A 22,867-nucleotide genomic window follows, 5' to 3' on the forward strand; every position below is an offset into this window, starting at 1 on the left:
TTTCTCATATATCTTAGCTATATAAATTATTCTCTTTTGCCCTAAAAACTATACATGCGAGGTAGACAAAAAAAATACCCTGTGAGTGTTTCCCTTAAAGCTGTAGAAGGAGAGGTCCGTGGTCACTGGTCCCAGGGGCCCCAGCGGGGCTGAGGTGGACTTTTGGGGGCAATTGGAAGAGAAAGGGGTGGGAACAGGGAAGTAGAAGAGGGGAGATGGCTGCACAGGGAAGACCTCATGGGCCGAGGGGCCCTCAGAGCCTGACCCGTGCCCTTGGCCTGGTCAGTGTTAGTGGCCGACTGTGGCCACAGTCCCTCAGAGGCTACCCTTTATCTTCCTGCCGCCCCGGCACTGCCAGCCATGGACTTGGATGCAGATGGCATGTTGGTGGACTGGGCGCCCTCTTCCTGCTGCCTTATGCCTAGGGCTGAGCCAGGGTGGAGGCAGGGCTGGGGTCTCAGAGCAGGAGGATAGAGCGGGCTGGCAGAGAGAAAGTCTCCTTGCGGTTGGGGAGTGGAAGAAACTAGGGAAACAGCCCTCTGTCCTTTTTCTCTTCCTGCCAAGATGTGGGCCAGCTGCTTGGGTCAGCAAAGTCACTCTCGGAAGGGGCCTCAGGTCAATTTGGCTTCTCATCAGAGCCTCTGCTGCCAAAGATCCTTCCAGCATCCCTCTGGAGGCTGCCTGATCCACCGAAGACGGGGCAGCTTCTCCTCACCCTTGGAGATCACGGGGAGCCCCGGGGGCTTCATCCTGGGCCTGCACAGATGGTTTCTCAGCATTCGGCTGATTCTGAAGAGTTTCCTGTCTCAGCAAAGGGTCAGCAACTCTGGGTTCCGGGAGAAAGGAAGCTGACAGAGGGCGCGGCAGGGCCAGCAAAGCAGCCAAGGGCGTCCCGAAGGAGGTCACTTCCTCCTGGCTGGCATCGGGCTCTGCTCTGGGAAAGCACACAGCTTCCAGCAAAGTGACCCCTGCAAGGTCTTGATCCTGAACCAGAGAGGTGTGTGTCACTGAATGAGAGCCCTCAGCCTGGCAGGTCCAAGGGGTGTGCATGCATGTGGGGGGGGGGGTGCCTGTGTGCACCCGTGTGTATGTACCATCTTCTCTCTCCTCCCTCTCAGGGCCTCAGTAGGCAGCAATGGAAAGGTCCACAGGATCAGAGGGAATTAGCAGTCACTTCTCTTCCTCAGGTAAGAGCCAAAGTGGAGGACCATTAGTAAATGAAGGGGTCCCCCAAGGCGCCAGGCTTAGCAAAGACTTTCCCACGCCTATAACGCTAGCCCTGGTAAAAATCTTAATTAGATGAGTAGCTGTGAGTGTACAAACGTAACCGAATCAGAACTCATAAACCAAGTCTTGTGTATCACGAATGCCAGCTGCACTGGGGCCTCACAGCACAAGTGGACCCCCGGTCACACTTACAGCTGGACTGACCCATCCCAGGCAGACTCCGGCCTTTGCTTCTGACTGACCCTGCCTCCCTGAGCCTTCCTGGCCCAGAAGCTCACCTCCCAACATCTTGCTGGCTTTAGGCCACTAATCCCAGGAATCGAGATGGCGGGATGCACCCCGTCTCCTCTCCAAAACCTCAGTCCTGCCCTTCTCTTGGCCTCCCTTATTTCCCTCCACATCCTTCCCACTCTGCCCTCCCACTCCAAGTCCTCAACAAGGCTGGGGACCCTTGGGTTCAGGGGTGGGGCTCCCACCTTTTGAGTTGAGGGAGGGGAAGCCTGATGGGACCCAGTGGGGAGAGGAACACATGTGCACTGGCATGCACGTGGGTGAGTGCATGCACGCTGCGTGCACCTGCCCAGGGGGGCTGGCTGGACATCTAGGTGGCCTCGAGGTGGCCCGGTGCCATGCGAGGTCCTGGCAGAGTCCAGCTGGCACACTGGGCAGGGGGCCTAATGCTTACAGGTGTACACAAGCTCCTCCTGCACGCACTGCTGGCACTCCACGTAGCAACACCACTGCACCTGGCAGTGGCAGGAGAAGGCCACCAGGCGGCTCTGGGTGTCATAGCCCCGCCCACAGCATAGGCTGCCGCAGCTGGCCTCCCGGGAGCACACCCTGCCCGCTGTGCCGGGCGAGTACTTGCTGCGCCGGCAGAAACTGGGTGAGTCCTCCATGTAGACCAGGTCCCCAGGCCGTGGGGCCGGGCCCTTGGTGGAGCTGCCTGCTCTGGCTGGTGCCCACAGTTCCAGGCGGCCCAAGGCCTCGTTGGTGGCACTGGACACCTTGACGGCTGAGTCGTGGCGCAGCTTTAACACCTGGCCTGTCTCGCGGAATGGGGAGAGCTGCTTCCAGCAGGTGCGCACGGCGCAGGAGCCCGACACGCCGTGGCACTTACACGTGGTCCTGAGGCCACTCTTCACGGCCTGCGAGGAGAGGCAGAAGGGAGGCGTGGTCAGAGACCCGGGCCCACAGACCCTAGAGCACCAACCCTGGCTGGGGAACAACAGGAGGATGGGAAAGAGACAGGGGAAGGTCCCCATGGGGGGGTGCAGATAAGACTCTAGCTGGCCCACGTGGCACCTTAGTGCAAACTAGCTCTAGGCGCCCCTTCCTCTGGGCAGAGACGGTCCTCACATCTTGGTGAGAGCAGTGTGGGCTGGATGTTAGCCCCAGCTCCTCCCCTGGCCCAAAGTCCTTGTGGAGCAGACAGCTTGCACAACTGAGCACAGCAGCCCTGGTTTACACAAATTCAGTGATAAGGAAACAGAACACAGAACTCAATTTCTTAAAGAAATGGAGGCCTAGCCTCTCCCAGCTTTCTGGTCCGAGTAGACCTAGATACTTTTTACCCTCCCACCCTCCCACTACTGTGTGACCTCAGCCAATTTCCTTCCCCTCTCTGGGCCTCCTCTGTCTTCCCATCTGTAAAATGGAGAAGGGACAGGGGTTGTACCAGCTCAGTTTTCAAACTACCTTGGCTTCTAGGACCTCCAGGAAGGCCAGTGCTTGGAATGGAGACCCTTCTCCAAACACGTTTCTGCCTCACCAAGGCCCCATCCTGAGCCAAGCTCCCACCTGCTGCCCAGCCGACAGTGATGCCCAGGATCCTTCTCTACTTCCTGGTACCTGGTAATGGTCCAGAATGGATGCCCAAGGAATGTTGGTTGCAAGGATGAGGTTCATTCTGGGCCGGCTCTATGTGTGTGCTAGGGGGCAGGGCGGATAATGGCCTAGAGACCTCGCTCCCCAGCCCTGCACTCTGGCTGGGAAGGGCTTGGGTGACCCGGGAACGTGCTCACCTTGATGCCCACGTGGGTGTTGTGGGCGTCTACCCGTGCCCGCAGGTCTTTGCTTCCTCTCTTGGGCCCCAGGAAGTTGTTCAGGAACTTGGTGCTGTACTTGAGGTTGTCGCCGCACACGCCCCACTGCCAGGCCTGCCGGCTCTCCAGGCCTGGAGAGTCATCACAGGTGCAACGCTCCATGCGCCCGGCGCTGCAGGCCCGGGCCAGAGTGTGCGTGAGGGCGGCCGAGGACACCGCATACAGGAAAGCCGTCTCCTTGAAACCTGGGCCGGGCCCCGGGGGGATCGGGAGGGAGGAGGAGAGTGGGCTCAGGGGCTGTCTGCTGCCCTCTGAGGATAGAGTGGGTGGTGGGGCCACTGTGGCAAGCAGGATGAAGGGCCTGTGAACCTGAGGGCACAACTCAGGGCAGCCTCCCTGTCACCTGCCCTTTAAACTCAGCATGCAAGTTGCTGTTTAAATGGAACTTCCAATTCCCAAGGAAGTGTGTGCCCAGGTTCTAAGGGCAGCAAGACAGGGGCTTCTCCTTCTACTAAACAGGTGAGAACACAGATGCAGAGAGAAGTGACATGGGCATCTGGCGAGTGGCGAAGCTGCGTTAAACCATTGATCTTGACTCCAAGCTGATGTGTGAGCAAGTTGGACCAACCCGTTTCTGAGCCCCTGATCCTCTGAAAACAATCACAACGCTTGCACTATGGGATGCAGCCCAGAGCTGGCCTCCCCTGTGAGCTCGCTACCTTCTACCTGCTCTCTGATATACCTGGGGTGCTTGTGACACTGAGGTGTGGGGGGGGCATCAGCTCTGCTCAGACGCTCCCAGCCACAGGGAACAGTTGCCTAAAAGGGGGTGGGCTGCTCTGATCCACCATCGCTCCCTTTTTTGTCAAAAACCCATTGATGCTTGGTGATAGTCACAGGATGACCTTTTCCCCCACTTGAGCTGAATGCTTTCTGAGGGGAGATGGGGTCTTGTTCGGCTCCGTATCTCCAGCATCCAGCACAGTGTGGCTCACGGAGAGCCTCACCAGATGCTTACTGAAATGATGGCCAAGTGGAGACATGGGGTGGGCGGGGAGGGAGGGAGGGAGCGTGGGAATGGAAGGGAGGGAGGGAGGGAGCGTGGGAATGGAAGGGAGGGAGGGAGGGATAGACTGATGCTTATGACCAACAAAGAAGCAGGTGAGTCAATGAACAAATGAAGTCTGTTGTTGGCCTGTGTCATGTCACTTGGCCAACTATTAATTGCCATCCCTCCTTAACTGCTCTCATACCTTTGTGAGTGTTAGTGTGTGTGTGTGTGTGTGTGTGTGTGTATGGAGGCTGAGGGAAGGGACTGGGGGACCACCCGTCTCATCTGTGGGCTCTTCCAGGAATGGGTTGTGCTCCTCCTCTCTTCTCTTGTGTCCTCCTTGCTCCCCTGCCCCCGCCAAACAGGGAAAAGCTAGGCCTCATTAGCTCCAGGACCCTTCTTACTCAGGACTGCGCTGGGCTCGTAAGGGCAACGTGGTCTTGGGAACGTTGGAGTGGGAAAGGCAGCCTCCTCCTCACCAATCCTCCTCCCTCCCAGCCCTCCTCCCTCCCAGCCCTCCTCCCCCCAGCCCTCCTCCTTCCCAGCCCTCCTCCCTCCCAGCCCTCCTCCCCCCAGCCCTCCTCCCTCCCAGCCCTCCTCCCCCAGCCCTCCTCCCTCCCAGCCCTCCTCCCCCCAGCCCTCCTCCCTCCCAGCCCTCCTCCCCCCAGCCCTCCTCCCTCCCAGCCCTCCTCCCCCCAGCCTTCCTCCTCTTAGTCCTCCCCCCAGCCCTCCTCCTCCCAGCCCGCCTCCCTACCTCTCTTGAGCAGTCCCGTCCTCCCCTCTAGGCTGCAGTTCCAGCGCTCATGCCGGAACTGAAACTGGCACTCGAGCAGGCTGAGGTGTGCGGCATCCTGCAGGGTCTCAGCCAGGCCTGGCTCCCGCCGGCAGAGCTGCTTCTGCCGGCGGGACAGCTTCAGGAGGTCACACTGCTTCAGGTGGGCCCCACCCTGTGCTGGGGCAGGGGCGGTGCCCAGACCCGGGAAGGGTGTCAGGACCTCCCGCCCGGTTAGGCTAGAGGGGGCAAGAAAGAAGGGAGACCAGTGACCCTTGGGTCGTGACAGGGGAGGAGGAAGAATGACAATCCCTAAGAATGTGGGGCAGGTGAGTGGAAGGGCCTCCCTGGGGGCTGTACTATTCGCCCTTCTAGGAGGGAGGCTGGCCCCATGGGGTCATGCCCCCATTTTACAGAGCAGGAAACCAAGGTGCTTATAACAAGAGCTAGTACAAGATCTCAAACCCAAGTTTTCCAGAAGCCAAAGTCTCTGCTCTTCTTACCCACCTTATTCCCCAAACTTGCCCAATCAGAAAAATCATCTGAGGTGCTTATTAAAAATACAGATGCCCAGGATCTATACTTAGCAATTCTGCTTCTCTTGGTCTGGAACAGGACCTGGGAATCTGTATATTTTCCACATTCCCTGGGCAGCTTTGGGGATCAGGGCAGTTTGGGAAACATTGCACATAGCATAGGCTGCTGCCTGGCTTGTATGTTCCTAAGAGGGGCAGGCAGAGGGATGTCGACAGTAAGAAGACGTCCAGCCAATTTCCCTGGTATCCCTCTCTCCCTTACATTAGGTTGCTGCCCAAGTAATGCCATGCCAACCTAACTTGTTTCCATAATCCCCAGAGAGATCTTTAATCATCGGGCCACTCCATGCCTGTTACAAAAAGATACTTAGGGAATACCTGAATGGATGGAAAGGTGGAAGGATGGAGAGGTGAAGGGAGGAAGGAAGGATGGGTGGATGGACTGACAGGTGGATGAACATGAAGGAAGTATATTTGCATCAGGCCACCAGCTCCAGACTCTTTGCTCTACTATATCTGAAGTCCATGGATGCTGACGTCAGGCTGCCACGTTCCAGTGGCCTGTCACTTCCTAGCTGTGTAACCTAGAAGCACTGATTTTCTCCTCTGGAAAATGGAAAGTGTGATCCTCACTACCTCCTGGGGCTGCTGGGAGGACTATTTGAAAAGTTACTAACCACAGGGCCTGGGACTTGCTGTTTCACTTTCCTGCTAGCTGGAGTTTCTCAAAACTCTTTCCTCTTGCAAGATGTTTTACTCTCTAACCTGGGCAGAGTCTTCCCTTTGTACAGATAAGGAAACAAAGGTTTTACAAAGAGGCAGTGACTAACTTGAGTCTTACAGCAGATCAGCAGCAAGGTGGGGACTACAGTGATTTTTTTTTTTTTTTTTTTGGCTGTGCCCCGCGGCATCTTATTTCCCCCACCAGGGATCGAACCCATGCCCTCTGGACTACAAAAGAGCTCACCCTCCCTCCGCCCAGAAGCGGTCCATGAGATGTTTCTCCCAGTTCAAAATATATGCTGTCCTGTACCCTGGTGGCCCTCGGAGTGGGTGAAATATATATCATTCCGGCACCCAGGCTGGAGGAAGCAGCCCCTTTCTGGAATTTGCTGGCCTTGTGGCCGTGGTAAAAGATCAAAGGTGGAACCAGGCGATGGCTCTTAAAGCTCCTGCTTGGATGTGGCACTTGTCACTTGTGTGGCCAGGTCTGGGCTGCACCCCATAGTGCTCAAGTGCCCCCAGCCAAGGCAAGCCCTGTGGCCAAGCCCTGAGTGGTCAGAGAGGCGCACATCCCACAGAGCCAAGGGCACGGCTCTCCTGTTTGGAGCCACCTGCCCCAGCCAGGACATCTGGCTGGATGCCACACCTTCCCCGTCTACCCCAGGGAGGGTGTGGGTCCTGGCCGGGTCCCAGCTGCCCCCAGAAAGTGCCCGTAGATCCCAAATCCATCAGGTGCAGCCATCCCAGTGTGGAGAAAATCTCGGAAACCCCCGAGCAGAGACAGATGCTATCAGGCTCCTCCTGGCCCAGCCTGGCCCTGGGCTCCCCTCCCAGACAGGGTGAGGGCAGGGACCCGTTAATCATTAATCTGGGGGCAAATGGGTAAATTTCCAGTCCACCAGGTCTACACCCAAACCCCTCCCTGCAGTCTGGCAGGAAACCCTTAGAGCTTGACCCTTGGCAGGTCCAGAGCAGAACCCAATGTCAACTCCAGCCCAGGAGACCCCACCCTGACTGACTTCCGGTGTGGAGGGCAGCTTGGGGGCTGCAGCCATCTAGCCCCTCAAATGTCTTCCTCCCCACACCAGGGACTGGTGTGAGGGGCAACTTCTGTTCACGCAGTTCTTGTGTTTCAGAAGTTGGGATCTCCCTTGTAGTAGTGATTAACAGATGAGAGAATGAGCAGGGAATGATGGGAATTTTGGCCAACAGGACAGCAGATCCTTCAAGGATCAAATTCCATTATAAGAACAATAGCTATTATTTTTATATCATTATAGCTATATTATATAATATATAATGTATAATTTATATTCTATTATATAATATTATCTACCACGGGGTTTTTTTTGGCCATGCCATGTGGCTTGTGGGGTCTTAATCCCCTGACCAGGGATTGAACCCAGGCCCAACAGTGAAAGTGCCAAGTCTTAACCACTGGACCATCAGGGAATTCCCTTATCTACCACATTTTGAGTGCTTATTACTAAGCCCTTTAAATTACTCTTTCAGACACTTGTTGGGTTGGCTGCCTACCTGTTCCTTCTATCTACATGGCTACACTGTCGGCCATTTTATACCATATGATCTTGCTGCTCTGGCCTGCTGATTGGACTACTGAGGATCACATGACCCAGGCTGGGCCAATCAGTTCTTTCTCTGGGAATTTGGAATTTGACTTAAGAGAGCATACATTTGCTTTCTCTCTTTCTTCGACTTAAGAGAGCATACAGTTGTTTTCTCTTTCTTTGGGCTTGTAACTCAAGAGATAGAAAGCTGGTCCAAAGAGAGAGAAAAAGAATGAACCAAAGCCATAGAGAGGAACAGAGGTGAAAACGGGAGGGAGAATTTGGGGAGCTTTTCAGCGCCTGGCCCCAGAGTCTCCCTGTGGTCATCTCTGTTCTTACTTGAGACACTCCTATCTGTAGAACAATGTCAAGGCTGAGAGTCAGTCTGTCTAATTAAGGGTGCCGTCCCTGATCACCACCTTCTGACAGCTGTGGAGTACCAGCACACCCTACGCTGCACTTGTGAGCCAGGCTCGGCAAACACATTTTCCTCCCATCAACAGGCCACTGTTTTTTTAATTTCGTGTAATAGACGCTGTGATTGATGGCCCCAGGAGTCCAGTATAAAGTCGGTTAATTTTATTAGCAGTAATGACACTTAGTAGCGATTAATGGTCAGGAAAGGCAGCCAACCGCACAGGAGCTTCAGGCCGTACTGGGCCCTGGTCTGCCCAGGGCTGCTCTCCAAAAAGGCCCCCTCACACTGCCTCAGGGGCCCCCATAGGACCTAGGAAGACAACCGAGAGACATACCAGGACCCAGTTTCCCTTTCATTTGTTTTCTATGTTGCACTTTGGGACCATTTTTTCTTTGAAGAAATAGTGGCAGGACATCAAACTTAGAAAATACCTCAACTGATTTCCTTAAACAGTGCTAGTAAATGCTCTGACACATGCCCTGTGGATGCCATGGCATCTGCTAGAGACGGTTTCTTCTTGGACCTCAGAAGAATTCTAGGTGTTGTAGGTTCCAATCTATTCCGGGGTCCGTGGGCATGATCCGTTCCCATTGAAGAAACCATTCTATCTGGCACTCCAAGCCTGAGAACCCCACCCCCCAAGCCCTTCTGCAAAAAGCTCTACATGTTAGTTGCATCTTGAGGGTAAGATGTACAACCAGAGAAGATCGAGTGAGCTTTGTTGAGTCTAAGGAGTCCAGACAAAATCTGGGGTTTTAATGAAGACACCTCCCCATGGTCAGGTGGGACGCTATCAGTCAAGCAAGCGAGCGGTGTTCTGGACTGAAGAGCAGAGGACAAATAACCTGTAAACTTGCTGGTTACCCTTCTGGGCTGAGGGATAAGAGCACCTTCAGGTTCCTGCCTGACTCAAGTGCCCCTGAGCCACCTGGGACCAACCCTTCCCCATCAGTTGCATCTGCTTTGGCCCAGCTGGTCTGTCTCCCCCATTCCTGTTTCCTGTCGGGCTCTCCCAGGTTGACTTCCGGCCTCTTTTGTCCCATTAGGAAAGCAACCACCCCACGTGACCGGCTCCGTTCACCTCCCTTCTTTGCCCCCAGCCTGTGCCCCTCTGTCCTTTGCACCCTCAGCCCATGGCCCTTGGTGGTCAGGTCGATAAGACTGGAAGCCCCCACCCTCACACAATGAGATGCCTTTGGCTTTGACCCCAGAGCCTCCCCAGCCACTTTCCAGGCCACCACATCTCCATCCAAAGTGGGAAAAGCCAAGGGTGCCCCTCCGGACTTCATCTCACATCCCGCGCCCCCAGACCCCCTCTGTCCATGCCTGGTCTTTCCCGCCCATGCCTTCTTTCACCCTGCGCAAGGCTCACACCATCCAGTTTTGGCTAAAGCTGCCCCATCTGGGATGACCTTGAAGGAAGCAAAAGTAGGTTCTCCCAGGCTTTGGGGAAGCCTCCCAGGAGACTGCTTTGGTCTATGGTCAACAGGACACCAGGGACCAGCGAACCCCTGAGCAGAACTAGAGTTCACCCTGGAATGATCACCCACCACTTGCTAGAGTGTGGGGACCAAAGGACCTCAGGCCCCCAAAGCTGTTCTGGCCTGGGTAGTCTGGTCCCAGGTCTGCCCTCACTCACTGGTGACCCCAGGGATGTCCACTCACCCCCTGAGCTCATTCTATCTAACAAATACACCTTGACTAGTGGGAGAGCATGACTGGAGCCTCAGTTCAAATCCCACCTCCGCCTCTTACTAGCTGTTCTAACTTGGGCAAGGCACTTCACCTCTCTGTGCCTGATCTGTGAAATGCAGATAATCACAGGACCTATTTCACATGGTTATTGTGAGGATTAAATGAATTAACATCTGTAGAGCTCTTAGAACAGTATCTGGCACACGGTAAGCTCCAGCTAAGTGTCATTCTTAAGCATCTACTACGTGCCAGGTGCTGTGCTGGGTGCTGGGACACACACTCATAACCTCAAGGAGCTCACAGTCTGGAGGGAACTTGGCTGGATTCAGAGCACTGCAAACTCTCCCCAGACCCCAAGGGGCAGGGAAGGAGAAGGCTCTGAACCAGCCCAGGTCCCAGAGGAACAATAGCTGCTCAGGGACCTGGATCAGATCTCCTAACACCATCTGGGTAAGACCCTGACCTCAGCCAGTCCCCTCCTGCCTGTAGTGGGAGGCCCGGGGTGGAGAGGTGGCTGAAGGAAGCTCTTGGGAGCTCTCTGGAGAAGGCTCGGCAGGTGTAGAGCACTTCCCATCACCTGGGGGTGCCCAGGCTCTGTTCTCCCACCCCCACCCCCATCCCTGTTTCTGCTTGAGAGGGTCTGATGGTTCCAGAGGAGACCGCCCCTGGGATGTGGGTGGGTGAGCAGGTGGGTGGCACAGGACAAGACTGGCGGTTCCCAGGACACCAGGTAATGCCAGCCTGTCTGGACACTTAGCTGGAGGGACCAGGAGCTGTTCCTGGCACCAGGGCTGGTGCCAACTGCAGGCAGCTACCTGGGAACCAGGAAAGCCTTGCCCTGCCTGGAGCATTGGCCTTGGCCCCGCAAAACCCTATTAGATGCTCCGATAACAGGCTTCCTCCGCTGCAGGGCCATTTGCATGGTAAGTGCACCTTTTGTGCTTTCATCTCAAATATCTTGGCCCACCTCTCCCGCCCTCACTAAATCCCCCTACACACACACACACACACACACACACACACACTCACACTGACACTTACACTCCCCACCCCCACCTGCCCTCTCCAGTCCCCACCTCTTCCCAGCAGGGGAGAGTTAGTGAGGACAGTGTCTGGCCCAGGAAAAGAGGGCACATGGCTCCGGGCAGTCCTTCTTCAGAGAGGGGCCCCCTCCACACCCCTGGCTCCTCTCCTCTCCTCCCGCCATCTGAGGGGCCCTGAGGTTTACTCTGCTGAGAAGCACATCCCTCTCTCCATCCTTCAGACTCCTCTCTCCTTGACAAGACTCACTGTCACCTCATACGTCCTCCATGAGGATGTCCTTACTGAGCAGCCTTAATGGCAAATTTGGCAGGTACCGTTTCCCACTTTTCCTCCAACTCCCCCTCCCCCATCCCTTCACTCACTCTTTTATTTAAATATCAATATTGAGCATCAGCTTCAGGCCACAGAAGACCAAAACAAACCAGACTGCTCCCTACATCCCTGTCTGGGTCTCAGCCTTCCTTTCCTCCCCACCTCTTAGCCTCAGAACCCACCTTGAGGACTGAATCAGCACACCTCCCCGCCCCCCACCAGCCCACCCCTGGCTCAGAGAGAAAAGAGACTGGCCCAGCTGTGGGCTTTATCTCTCCCAGAACAGCTCCACTTCCTGTTTTGCAGCCGCCCGACTCGGCTGCCTGCTGAGGATGGCATCGTGGAGACCGGTGCGCAGGAGCTAAGTGGGCAGCAAGCAGGCCGCCCAACAAGCTTGCTTTGCATCTCAACAATCTCGGGTATTTAGAGCCTGGCTGGTGCAACATCTGTGGAGGAAATGCTTCCCCCTTCCTCCTCCTGTCTCCCTGCCACTCCACTCAGGCTCAGGCTGAAGCTGAGGAGGGGAAGTCTTTGTCCCTGGCATGGATGGATCAGGTGGCACAGTGGCCATGGAGGGTACCAAAATCACTCCTGTGCAAAGGAATCCCTCCCCTTCACAAGTCTGGGATGATAAGCATCTCCCCCACTTCCCTGGCTGGGTCCAAATGTACACCACTTGAATCATTATATTCTAGGGCTGGGGAAACCCTTCAGGATCACCCAGTCCAGATGTTTTGCCCTGATGGCTTCTGGGAGGTACCCCAGAGGCTTCTGCAGTGCAGGCAGGAAGGCAAGAGGTTTGCCAAGTATGCAAGTCTCTGCTTTGATCTGTCTGGTGCCCTGGAAGTTCATGTAAGATTTTTGTCCAAGATGATCCACTGAGTTGGTGGCAGGGCTGGGACTGCACCCCGGGTCTCTCTGCTTTCAGTTTTAATGTAACACTTCAGGGAAGCAAAAGCAGCCTTCACCATAGTAAATGTCTACGGTGATCGGAACGCAAGGCTGGTAGGATTGAAGGGAAGGAAGACTGGTCAGGACTCCTCTGGCCCCCTGAGCAGCTGAAAGGAGAGAGGACCCTAGTCTAAAACTCAGTTTCTTTTCAGCCAAGAGTCAGAAATAAAGCTTGGAGCAGTGGCCTGCCAATTCATACTGAAGTGTGAGAGTCTGATATAATAATGCCAGTACCTGAGAACATACTTTGCTAGACAGAGGAAGCTCAAAGGAGAGAGCCTGGGATCATGAAGAGAAGAGAGAAAGGGGAAGTCTGGGGTGAGGAAAGGAAGGGGAGGAGAGAAGGGGGGCTGGAAGCCTTAAGATAAGCTTCCCCAGCTTCTTGGGTTCACAGGCCCAGCCCTGACCCAGGGGAGGAGTCGTTTAGGGGACACAGCATGGGGATGGCAGGGAAAGGCAAGTAGTCGCTGATGCTGTATCATCTTGGGGCAGCCAACACCCACACCCAGCTCTGCCCCGACCATGGGATCCTGGCTCATGGGCTGGCCAACTTTGGCCAAGTTTTTTTTTTTTTTTTTTTGCGGTACGCGGGCCTCTCACTGTTGTGGCCTCTCCCGTTGCGGAGCACAGGCTCCGGACGCGCAGGCTCAGCGGCCATGGCTCACGGGCCCAGCCGCTCCGCGGCATGTGGGATCTTCCCGGACCAGGGCATGAACCCGTGTCCCCTGCATCGGCAGGTGGACTCTCAACCACTGTGCCACCAGGGAAGCCCTGGCCAAGTTTTTTTAACCATGGTAAGTTGACCAACTAACCAGCTTGGCAGGCTCTTGGATGGTCACCCTTATCCCTGTGGACAGGCAGGCTCAGGCTGGGCTGTGGGCCCTGGGAGGGCCTGGCCCCTGGTGAATGCCTTGTGTGTGATCACCCTGTGATGTGGACAATTCCACAGTTTACATATGCTCTCGGAGGAGATGTTCCATGCTGCAGATTCCATTTGTCCTCCTGCAGGTCCCAGGGATGGCTCATGCCCCTCCACACCCCTCCCCTCAGCCCTAAGGATAGCAGGAACCTCCAGCCTGGTCAAGGAGCCGCTCCCTGAGTATGCCTAGTGAGGGCCCGAGTGGTCAGGACAGCCCCAGGGTATGGATGGAGTTATAAATGGCTTCCCTGAGAATACAGCAGGGTCCTCCAGAGCAGGACCAGGACAACTTCCCACCTCGGAATCTCCTGGATGCAGAGCCAACCAGGGTTGTAACAAAGGGCCCCTCCCCTCACGCCAGGCCATGCTCTTCCTTGTCTTCCTGCCATGGCTAACTCAGTCCAACCTCCATGCCTTTCTTCATGCTGTAATTGCTACCTGGGTTGCCTTTCCCAGTCTAAAAGCCCTCGTGGATCCCCTGGACTCTTATAACCACAGCCTTTTTCAACACTTGACTCAAAAATGCAGGGAATGGGAAAGGTGATCCTGAGGCCCTATCCAGCTCTAGTAGCCTAAGATGCTTGTCTGCCTCTTCCAGGAAGTCCTCCTTACTTGCCAGCCCCATCCCACTCTAACCATCCAACTTCTTTGTCTTCTCCCAGTTTTTCGGATGTAGTACCATTAGTTCTGCACGGCTCACTTATTTTCTTCCTCCTCAGGGCTGTATAGACAGTCTCTCCAAGTAGGCTGTAACCCCCTTGGCAGAGGTCCTGGTTTCTCATCCCCTGAGGCGCCCCCATCCCCAACCCAGGCACCTGCTGACTGCATACATCCCTCAGGTATTAACTGCCAGGCAGAGTATAGCTCCAGGCTCTCCCTCAGTCCCCTCCACTCCCAGGTCCAAACCACTGGCCTCCCTGCTGTCTCACTCCCAGGCTGCAGGGGTTACCTAATATCCCCCATCCTCACCACCAGACCTTCCCAAGCTCAAGCCTCGAAGGCTCTGGAAGGGCGTGGCCCTGGAGAGGTGTGGCTCTGGAGAAGCTTCCCTGTGGCCATGCCTGCCCCAGCCCTCAAACTGGGATCTGGACCGACCCAGATCTCAGGGCAGTCTGGCCTCAGTCAGTCAGACCCTGACTCCTCCAACCAGCTCAGCCCCTATGGGGACAGGGAGAGCCAGGCTGCCTCCCTCTGAACCCCAGTTTCTGGGGATAAGCTGTGCTTGGGCAGCCAGAGCCTCCCTTTGATACACAGTGAGAACTCGGCCCAGGTCTTTCTTTAAAACTCAATGTACCCAACCTCTCGTGATGACACGTGACAGGTTCACAAAATTTTATCCAAGATTCCAGACTCCAGAAATCTCCGACAACTACAATTTTGGGGTACAGTTGTGGCGAACTCATATGGCAGCAAGACTTGGCCTGAGCCAAAGTGAGAATATTTATGGTCTATATTTATCCCAGCATGTAGATGTTTTTCTGCAAAAATAATCGTGTCCGATTACTGGGGGCTGCCCTATACCTTGCTAGGGATATGATGTTATACGTGGTATGAGTATTATATTATCTTGCTAAAATTTGAAACCTCCTGAAATCTGAAACACATCTGGCCTCAAAGGGATTGTCACTATGGGGAAAGCAGACCTTCTCTGCTCTTGCCCTAAAACTGGTCTCTTTGGAATTTCCAAGACAGACTGAACATGGTGGTTTGATTTTCTCTTGACTCTTTGAGACCCTTCACCCTCTCTCTTCAGCCTCTCCAGTGAGAGGGTCTGGGCTTGAGGTGTCTGCCCCACCCCCAGCTCATCTCCGCTGCCCCCAGGATTCCCATGGAAGGCCAGGTGTGGTTGACCTCCGGAGTCTGATGGGGGCTAGTGCCTGCTCTCTGCTTTGCTTCCCATTCCTATGCTGACAGAGGCCAGGTCGTGGCCAAGCAGCATGTGCCTGAGAGGGCCATGCAGAAAGAGCAAACATGATGGGGCAGAGAGGGAGGTTCTGGGGGCGAGGAAGGGTCAGCAAAAGGGAGAGGGGACTGCCCACTCCGACACTCACTGTGGACCAGGAAGCAATGCTAGGGACCGTGGGTGGAGTCAACCAACAACAGGGCCCCAAGACTTCCGCTTAAAGGGCGCTATGCACGAATCGGAGACGTGAGCACACAAAAAATTAGGTAACAAAGCAAGAGTTGAAGACATGCAGTGCGAGAGATACCTACGACATATGCCAAGTGAGAGATGTAGGCTACGGGGTGGAGGGCTCAGAGGGTCAGAGCTGCCCAGGGGAAGGCAGGCCTCAGCTGGTAGTCAACAGGCGCAGGAGGCAGGGTTGAAGAGGTTGGCTCCGGGTTCTGACAGACTAGAATTCAAATCTAGGTGCTGCCCGCCACTGGCTCTGTGACTGTGGGCAAGGCACTTGGCCTCTCTGAGCTTGCCCCCACACCCCCACTCACCTGTAAATGAGGATAATTCCACCAGCATTTACCTCCTGGGATGTCACAATGGTTAAATGAGATTATGCACATAAAGGGCTGAGTATGGGAAGGATTCAAATTATATAACGACTGGATAAAGATGAAGAGAGGAAGGAACAGATGTCAAAAAGATACTCCTTAACCTGGGATGCTCTAAGACAGGCCACTAGATTTCCTGGACTCCATACATGTGGAGAGCATTTCAGCACTTTTATATACATAAAACCCTCATAACGACCCTACAAGGTAAGGACAAGCCCATTTTATAGATGGGAAAACTGAGGTCAGAGCAGTTAACTGACTTGCTCTGGGTCACAACTAGTAAGTGGTTGGCTGGAGGATTTGAACTCGATCTGTGTGATTCCAAGTCCAGCGCTCCTTACACTATAGCAGGGCATTAGGCTGGCTCCCATCCTGCTCAGGCTGATGCCAGGGTGAGGGTCTCCCTCACAGCACCTGGCCCACCTCCTCCTGAGCCCAACTTCTACCTGAGCACACAAGCCTAAAGGCACCAGGACCTCTCTTCCTTAGGAGATTCCAGCGCAGGTGTCCCCCAGACCCCTTGCTCCTCTCTCTTCTGTTTCCTCCCCACTCAGCCTCAGAAACTCCACCACCGTCCACTGAGGAGGCTGGTTTGACCCTAGCTCTAGAGCCCAGCTCCTCACGGGTTACAGCTGAGCCCAGAGACAAGCTAGCCTAAATTCCTTCCCCCAATACAATGATTCTTATCAGTGATGTTTGGCTTGCAATCCACCACCCCAAAGCAGTAACATTTCTTTTACCCTTTCTTCCCTCCAACCGTGTTTTTCTCAGGACCCGGTCAATTCCTAAAACTGTTTTTAAAAAAACATCCAAATACATAAAACACTTAGGAATAATTTTTTAAATGTTTGCAAGACCTATACACTGAAAATTACAAAACGCTGCTGAAAGAAACCTTAAAAGCCCCCAAAAGAGAGATACGGGCGGTTTATGAACCTGAAGACTCAATTGGTTAGAATGCCAATCATCTGTAAGTTGATTTATAGATGCAATGCAATCCCAGTCAAAATCCCAGCGGTCCTTCCTGCAGGTATTGACAAGCTGATACTAAAATGTATGTGGAAATACAAAGGATCTAGAGTAGCCAAAACCATTTTGAAAAAGAAGGACAGAACTTATAGTACTTGGTTTCAAGACTTACCATACAGCTACGGTAATCAAGACTGTGGTATTGGCCTAAAGATATGCTTATGGAATAGAATAGAGAGTCCAGAAATAAGCCCTTATATATTGGGTCAATTAATTTGCAACAAAGATGACGATGAAAAAAGGATCATCTTTTTGACAAATGGTGCTGGAACAAGTGGATATCTACGTGGAAAACAATAAACTTCAATGCTTACCTCACACCATCCACACAAATTAACCCCAAAAGAATCATAGACCCGAGTGTAAAAGCTAAAACTATGAAGTTTCTAGAAGAAAACATAGGAGGAAATCTTTGCAGCCTCTAATAGGCAGAGATTTCTTGGATGAGACACACAAAAAGCACAAACCATACAAGAAAAAGTTCAAAAGTTGTACTTCATCACAATTAAAATCTTCTGTTCTTCATAAGATAACAATAAGAAAATGAAAAGGCAAGCTACAGACAGGGAAAAAATATTGCCAATACCTTCTGACACAGGACTTATATCCAAAATATGTAAAGAACTCTTACAACTCAATAAGGCAAATAACCCAAAGAAAAAGACATTCAAATGACCATATGATCCAAATATCCAGTCCTAGATATGTATTCAAGAGAAATAAAAACATGTCCACAAAAAGGGATGAACATGAATGTTCATAGCAGCTTTATTTGGAATAGCCCCAAACTGGAAACGATCCAAATGTCTATCAACTGGTGAATAAATAAACAAATTGCAGTACATCCATACAGTGGAATACTACTCAGCAGGGAAAAAGGAATGTGCTACTGATACATGCAACAACATGGATGAATCTCAAAAAATTATTTTGAGCAAAAGAATTCATACACAAAAGGCTATATACCATATGATTCCATTTATATGAAATTCTACAATGGGCAAAACTAAAGTGACAGAAAGCAGGGAAGTGGTGAAGGGGGTGCTGGTGGGAGAGTGTTGACTGCAAAGGAGCACAAGGGATCCTTTGGGATGATGGCACTGTTCCATATAGCAATCATGGTGGTGGTTACACAGGGTATACATTTGTTAAAACCCAAACCATGGGGGCTTCCCTGGTGGTGCAGTGGTTGAGAGTCCACCTGCCGATGCAGGGGACATGGGTTTGTGCCCCGGTCCGGGAGGATCCCACATGCCGTGGAGCAGCTGGGCCCGTGAGCCATGGCCCCTGAACCTGCGTGTCCAGAGCCTGTGCTCCACAACGGGAGAGGCCGCAACAGTGAGAGGCCCGCGTACCACAAAAAAAAAAAAAAAGAAAAAAAAACCCAAACCGTGCACTTAGAATACATGCATTTTATTGCATGTAATGTTGATTTGGAAAAAAAAATTAAGGTTGTGTTTTGCTTCTTCACAATGATGACACTTCCACAACCCAAGGAGATGGTTAGAACCCTAGCAACCACCAAGAGTGAGCCTGTACTGAGCACTTAGTATGTGCCAGGCACCCTACCAGGCCCTTTCATTCGTTGTCTGAATTAAGCCTCACACCAGCCTTTAGGATGGGTATTATCATCACCCAAAGCTCAGACAGGTTAAGACATGTGCCTGGAGTCACACAGCTAGCAACAGGCAAAACCAGGATTCAAACTAAGTTCTAGATGACTCAAAAGCCTGTGCTTTCATAAACGGATCTGTACCATCCCTAGATAGGAAAGAAACCCAAACAGGGCAGAGGTCACACATTTAAAGAGCACCACCAAAGTCAACTACGATTTTAAAAGCTGCATCCGCAGGAACTATTTCTAGATACAAAATTCACTGAGATGACTTTTGACAAGGCCTAACATATACCCAGCTCATCACATAATACAGTGAGTGTTCATTTATAAAACACCACAGAACTTAATATTTGCAGAATTCCCAAGCCATTTGAGCCAAAACATGAGCTCGTGAGTAATCCTAGACTTCCAAGCCAGGACCAGCTGGTTAGGGAACATTAGGACCTCCAGGTGCTAAAGAACTTGAAGGCAAGTGACTCGATCGTGGACAACACTGAGAGTGGTCCAGAGCCAGGACAAACCTGGTCCACCTTCCATCCCACTGTCATCGTGCCATCCTCTGGGAGCCCACCTGATACCCGAGCAGGGCTCAGTGCATCCTATCTCACTGCTGAGGACAGAGGAGAATGCTGTGACCTCACCCATCCCGCTACAGCCAAGAATCTAACAGATTTAACCAAGTAGGGGAGGGGGCAACCCTCTACCTCCTCACCCTCTGCAGCTCCTTTGCAGCTGCAGCTCTCCTGGGTGACCACACAGTATTAGCTCTAGTGGCTAATACTCTCTGTAGAACAAAGAGTCCAGATTGGCGGCAGGACCTGGTTTCTATCCTGCCTCTCCCACTAGCCTGCTGTGCGACATAGCGTGAGTCACTGAAACTTTCTCACCCTCAGTTTCCTTTTGGGAACTATTTACACCCATCCTGTATACCTCAAGAATGGGTCTGAGGATCAGATGGCAGAGGGGCTGAACAAGAAAATTATTTGTAAACTGCAATACTAGTTACGTTATTATCGGCATCACCAGAATTAGGTACTAGGCTCAAGTAAAAGCACCAGAAGCAGTTGCTGGCTCACTGATTTGGGGATGATGGTTCTTTCATCTGAAAAACAGGAATAATAATACATGACCTGCGTGAAGCAGGGAGTTAGACCAGAGAAACTTTGGGGGTCACTTCCAACTCTAAAGCCTGATTCTATGATCTTAAAAGCCCCAAGAAGATTGGCCTCACCTGCTCTCCTGATGTCTGAATTTTCTTTTATCAGGATGCCAAAACACTTGATCTTATAATCAGAAATGAGACTTCAGATGCAAATGACCTAGAGGGGGGAGAAGCACATTGCCTCACATTCTCACTACAGTGTTATAGATTCCTTCCAGAGAGCGAATTCGGATAGTACGATGGAGAACCTGGCCTAACTGAGTCATGAAAGGGCTTCCTCAGTGAGAATTCGGGCTGCATCCTGTCTGTTCTCTGAGACCAAACACAGAACAGCACAAAACCCCAGTTTTAGCTTATTCTCTGAACATTTTTCCTCCTCCCCAGACTGGGGTGGTGGTGGCTTGAGTGTATTTTGCCAGCTCTGTCCAGGGGGGCTCACGACTTGGAAGAGGTTCCCTCTCAGCCCCAACCCATGCCTGATCCACCATCTCCCTTTTCATTTCCAAGACTGCCCCCTTGCTCACGGCCCTCAAATTCTAAACCCGTGCACTGCCACAAACTCCTTTCCCTTCCAACCACACCAGCCTGGGTGGCTCCAGCTTCCTGGAGCCCCTCTCCTCCCATCTCATCTGGCCCTTGCCCCATCCTCAACCTCCAAACCCAAGCAAACACAAGGATTGTGAAAATGAACTGATATCCAAGAGGATGCAGGCACCATTTGTCCACACCCCTCTCCTGCCCCCACTTTCCATTCCAGCTCAGAAACCCCTGCTGGGGCTGGAATATCAAGACACTGTATCTCCTTAATAATTAGTAACATTAGTTGAGCATTTACTATGTGCCAGACCCTGTTCTAAGTGCTTTACATGTACTAACTCACATGATCCTCATATGAAATAAGCACTATTATTCTCATTTTAAGGATAAGAAACTGAGGTACAGAAAGGTTAAGTGACTTGGCCAAGAGCACACAGCTAGCAACCAGATGGATTGGGGATTGAGCCCAGAGTCTGTGCCCTATAACCATTTTATCCTGTCTGCTGAGGCAGGAGCAGTGCCTTTTCAAGACTGAAATCATTGGGAAACGAACATGAATGCACAGTGCTCTTGAAGTGGATAGAGAGGCTCAGTCATATCAAGTTTAGCCCCTTCTCTGTACAAAAGGGAACAATGAGGCCAGAGACTAAGTGATCTTCCCAAGTCACCAGCAAGCTGAGCCCTGAGCTAGGGTCTGGGCTGATGCCACCCGCTATATATTTCAGGAGCGGCCACTGCCCACAGCCAAGGCGTGTTTTAACCAGGGGTCATGACCTGGAAATTAGCCCACAGCCCTTATTCCAGCCTGTGCAGGACCTCTCAGACCCTCTCAGACCCTTATTCGCCCCCTCCCTGCCAGGTCCTTAAGAGCAGTCTCTGGCAGGTCACTTGCTTGGTGGTTTATGTTTTTTGGTTTTTGCTTGTTTGTTTTTGCCTTTGCTGGGGTCAGACTGTAAACCTCACCTTGATTTGGGGTGAGGATCACAAAAAGTGCCATGATTTAAAGTAAGAGACTGTATATATTTAGAACAGGCTTTGGGTGGAGGTCAGGAAAGTCCCTTCACACCCACGACCCCATCTCCCACCCCAAGTCCCTGCAATTCAGGGTCAGAGAAGGGGGGACAATTGCCCTGTAACTTGCTCTTCAAACACTGCCCACTCCCACCCATTCTCTCCCCAGCTGTCACCCCCAACTCTGACCCTCCTTTTCCAATCATGTATACCGCCTCCCCTCTTACTCTCTTCGTCATTCTCCTGAGAAGTCACCCGACGCCAGGTCTGAGATTTGGTTGGGTTTCCCCCACAGACGGTTCCCTCCCGCTCTCCAGTTGACACTCCCCACGGTCCGCAGGTTCCCGCATCCCTCTTGGATCAGCGCGATCCCCTCCCCCGGCCTCGGTAAAAACCCACCCCACCCATCCAGCCTCCGGGTCTCCGCTCTGCGGGGCGAAGGCAGAGGGTCGGCAGGGAGCCCCAGGCAAGGACGGGTGGCTGGACAGAGCCCAGGACGGGGGCGGACAGGGCACCGAGTGAGGATCCGAGAGGGCATCCGAGCGCGGGAGGGACGCTTTGGACAGGCAGGGACAGGGAGCCCCGGGGAGGACGGGGACAAGGTCCGAAACGCCTGCAGAGTCCGGGAGCTTGGGTGGGGGTCTGAGACCCGGCCGAGTGGGCGGGATGAGGCCTCGGACAGGACGGGGTGAGAAGAGCGGCGGTGAAGGGGACCAGAGCTCGGACGCTAGAAGGTGGGATCCGGGTCTGAGTCGGGGAAGCCAGAGAAGGCGTTCTGGGCGCGAACTCCGACCCCGAGATGGGGCTGGGTATCACCGGGGCTAAGGTCTGAGTTCGAGATCCCGCCGGGGCCAGGGCCAGCGGAAGGGAAAAGTTGGCCTTGCTGCAGCGGGAGGAGGGGAAGGCAGGCGGGCCGGGGCGCGGCGGGCACTGACCCGAAGTAGGCGGCGGCGGCGGCGGCGGGCAGCGCCAGCAGGCAGAGCGCGGCCAGGGCCAGCGCGGGCGGGGGGCGCATGATGCCGGCGGCGCGGCGCCCTGTCGCATCTCCTCGCGCCGCTCAGCGCTAGCAGCGCCGCCACCAGCCGCCCGCGGGGCTTTAAACCCCGGAGGGGCGGAGCGGGCGGGCGGACAGGAGCGGCGCTGGCTGCGCACCCCCGCAGGCGGCGAGCCCCCCGCCTCATTGGCCCCGCCGGCTTGCCCCGCCCCGTCGCGGGTGGGGCCACCGCCCCGGGTCCGCCCCCGCCCCGCCCCCAGCTCCCGCGCCCACCCTCCCCAGGTGAGAGCTCACCTGACGCGGTGCGGGCCTGGAGACGCGGTGGCTGAACGTGAAGGTCCCGCGCCTGGAGAGGCGAAGATGGGGGTACGAGCCGGGGACCAGGGAGTTTTTGCCCCTCCGGGCGGGGTGGAGGCACACGCAGGATACCTTCCCCCAAAGAACAAGGCGGCGTAGAAAGAGGAAGGCGCCTGGAGTCTGAGCAGAAGTAGTGTCTCGTCCGCTCTCTAGACGGGCCGGTGCGGGTCCCTCTGCCCAGCCTCCACGACTCCGAAGGCAGGGCCGGCTGTGGATGCAGAGCCGCTCTTCCAGAGCAGGAGAAATGCACGTCTAACGGCAAAGGGAGTCCTGGTTGGGGCAGGGGGGGGGTCCCTTGGTCAGAGCGGAGTGGGGAGAAGGGAGCCCAGTTTCTAAACAGGAGACTGTCAGGGAGGACGTCTCAGTGAGCATTTGCTGATGTTCATG

General features: G+C 53.8%; 1 protein-coding gene across 1 annotated transcript; it reads right to left on the reverse strand.

Moving 5' to 3' along the window:
* Positions 1–1,901: 1,901 nt before the first annotated feature.
* On the reverse strand, positions 1,902–22,144 carry WNT9B (Wnt family member 9B). Its single transcript, XM_089901833.1, has 6 exons — positions 22,065–22,144; positions 21,534–21,876; positions 8,561–8,649; positions 5,078–5,334; positions 3,252–3,517; positions 1,902–2,375 (listed from the first exon to the last, which is right to left on the reverse strand). The coding sequence occupies exons 1-6, from the start codon at positions 22,142–22,144 to the stop codon at positions 1,902–1,904; spliced, it is 1,509 nt and encodes a 502-aa protein (XP_089757959.1).
* Positions 22,145–22,867: the final 723 nt, after the last annotated feature.

This window comes from Delphinapterus leucas, chromosome 19, assembly GCF_059928025.1.
Source record: "Delphinapterus leucas isolate spDelLeu-1000000601 "Yukka" chromosome 19, BTC_Dleu_Yukka2, whole genome shotgun sequence".
NCBI lineage: Eukaryota > Metazoa > Chordata > Mammalia > Artiodactyla > Monodontidae > Delphinapterus > Delphinapterus leucas.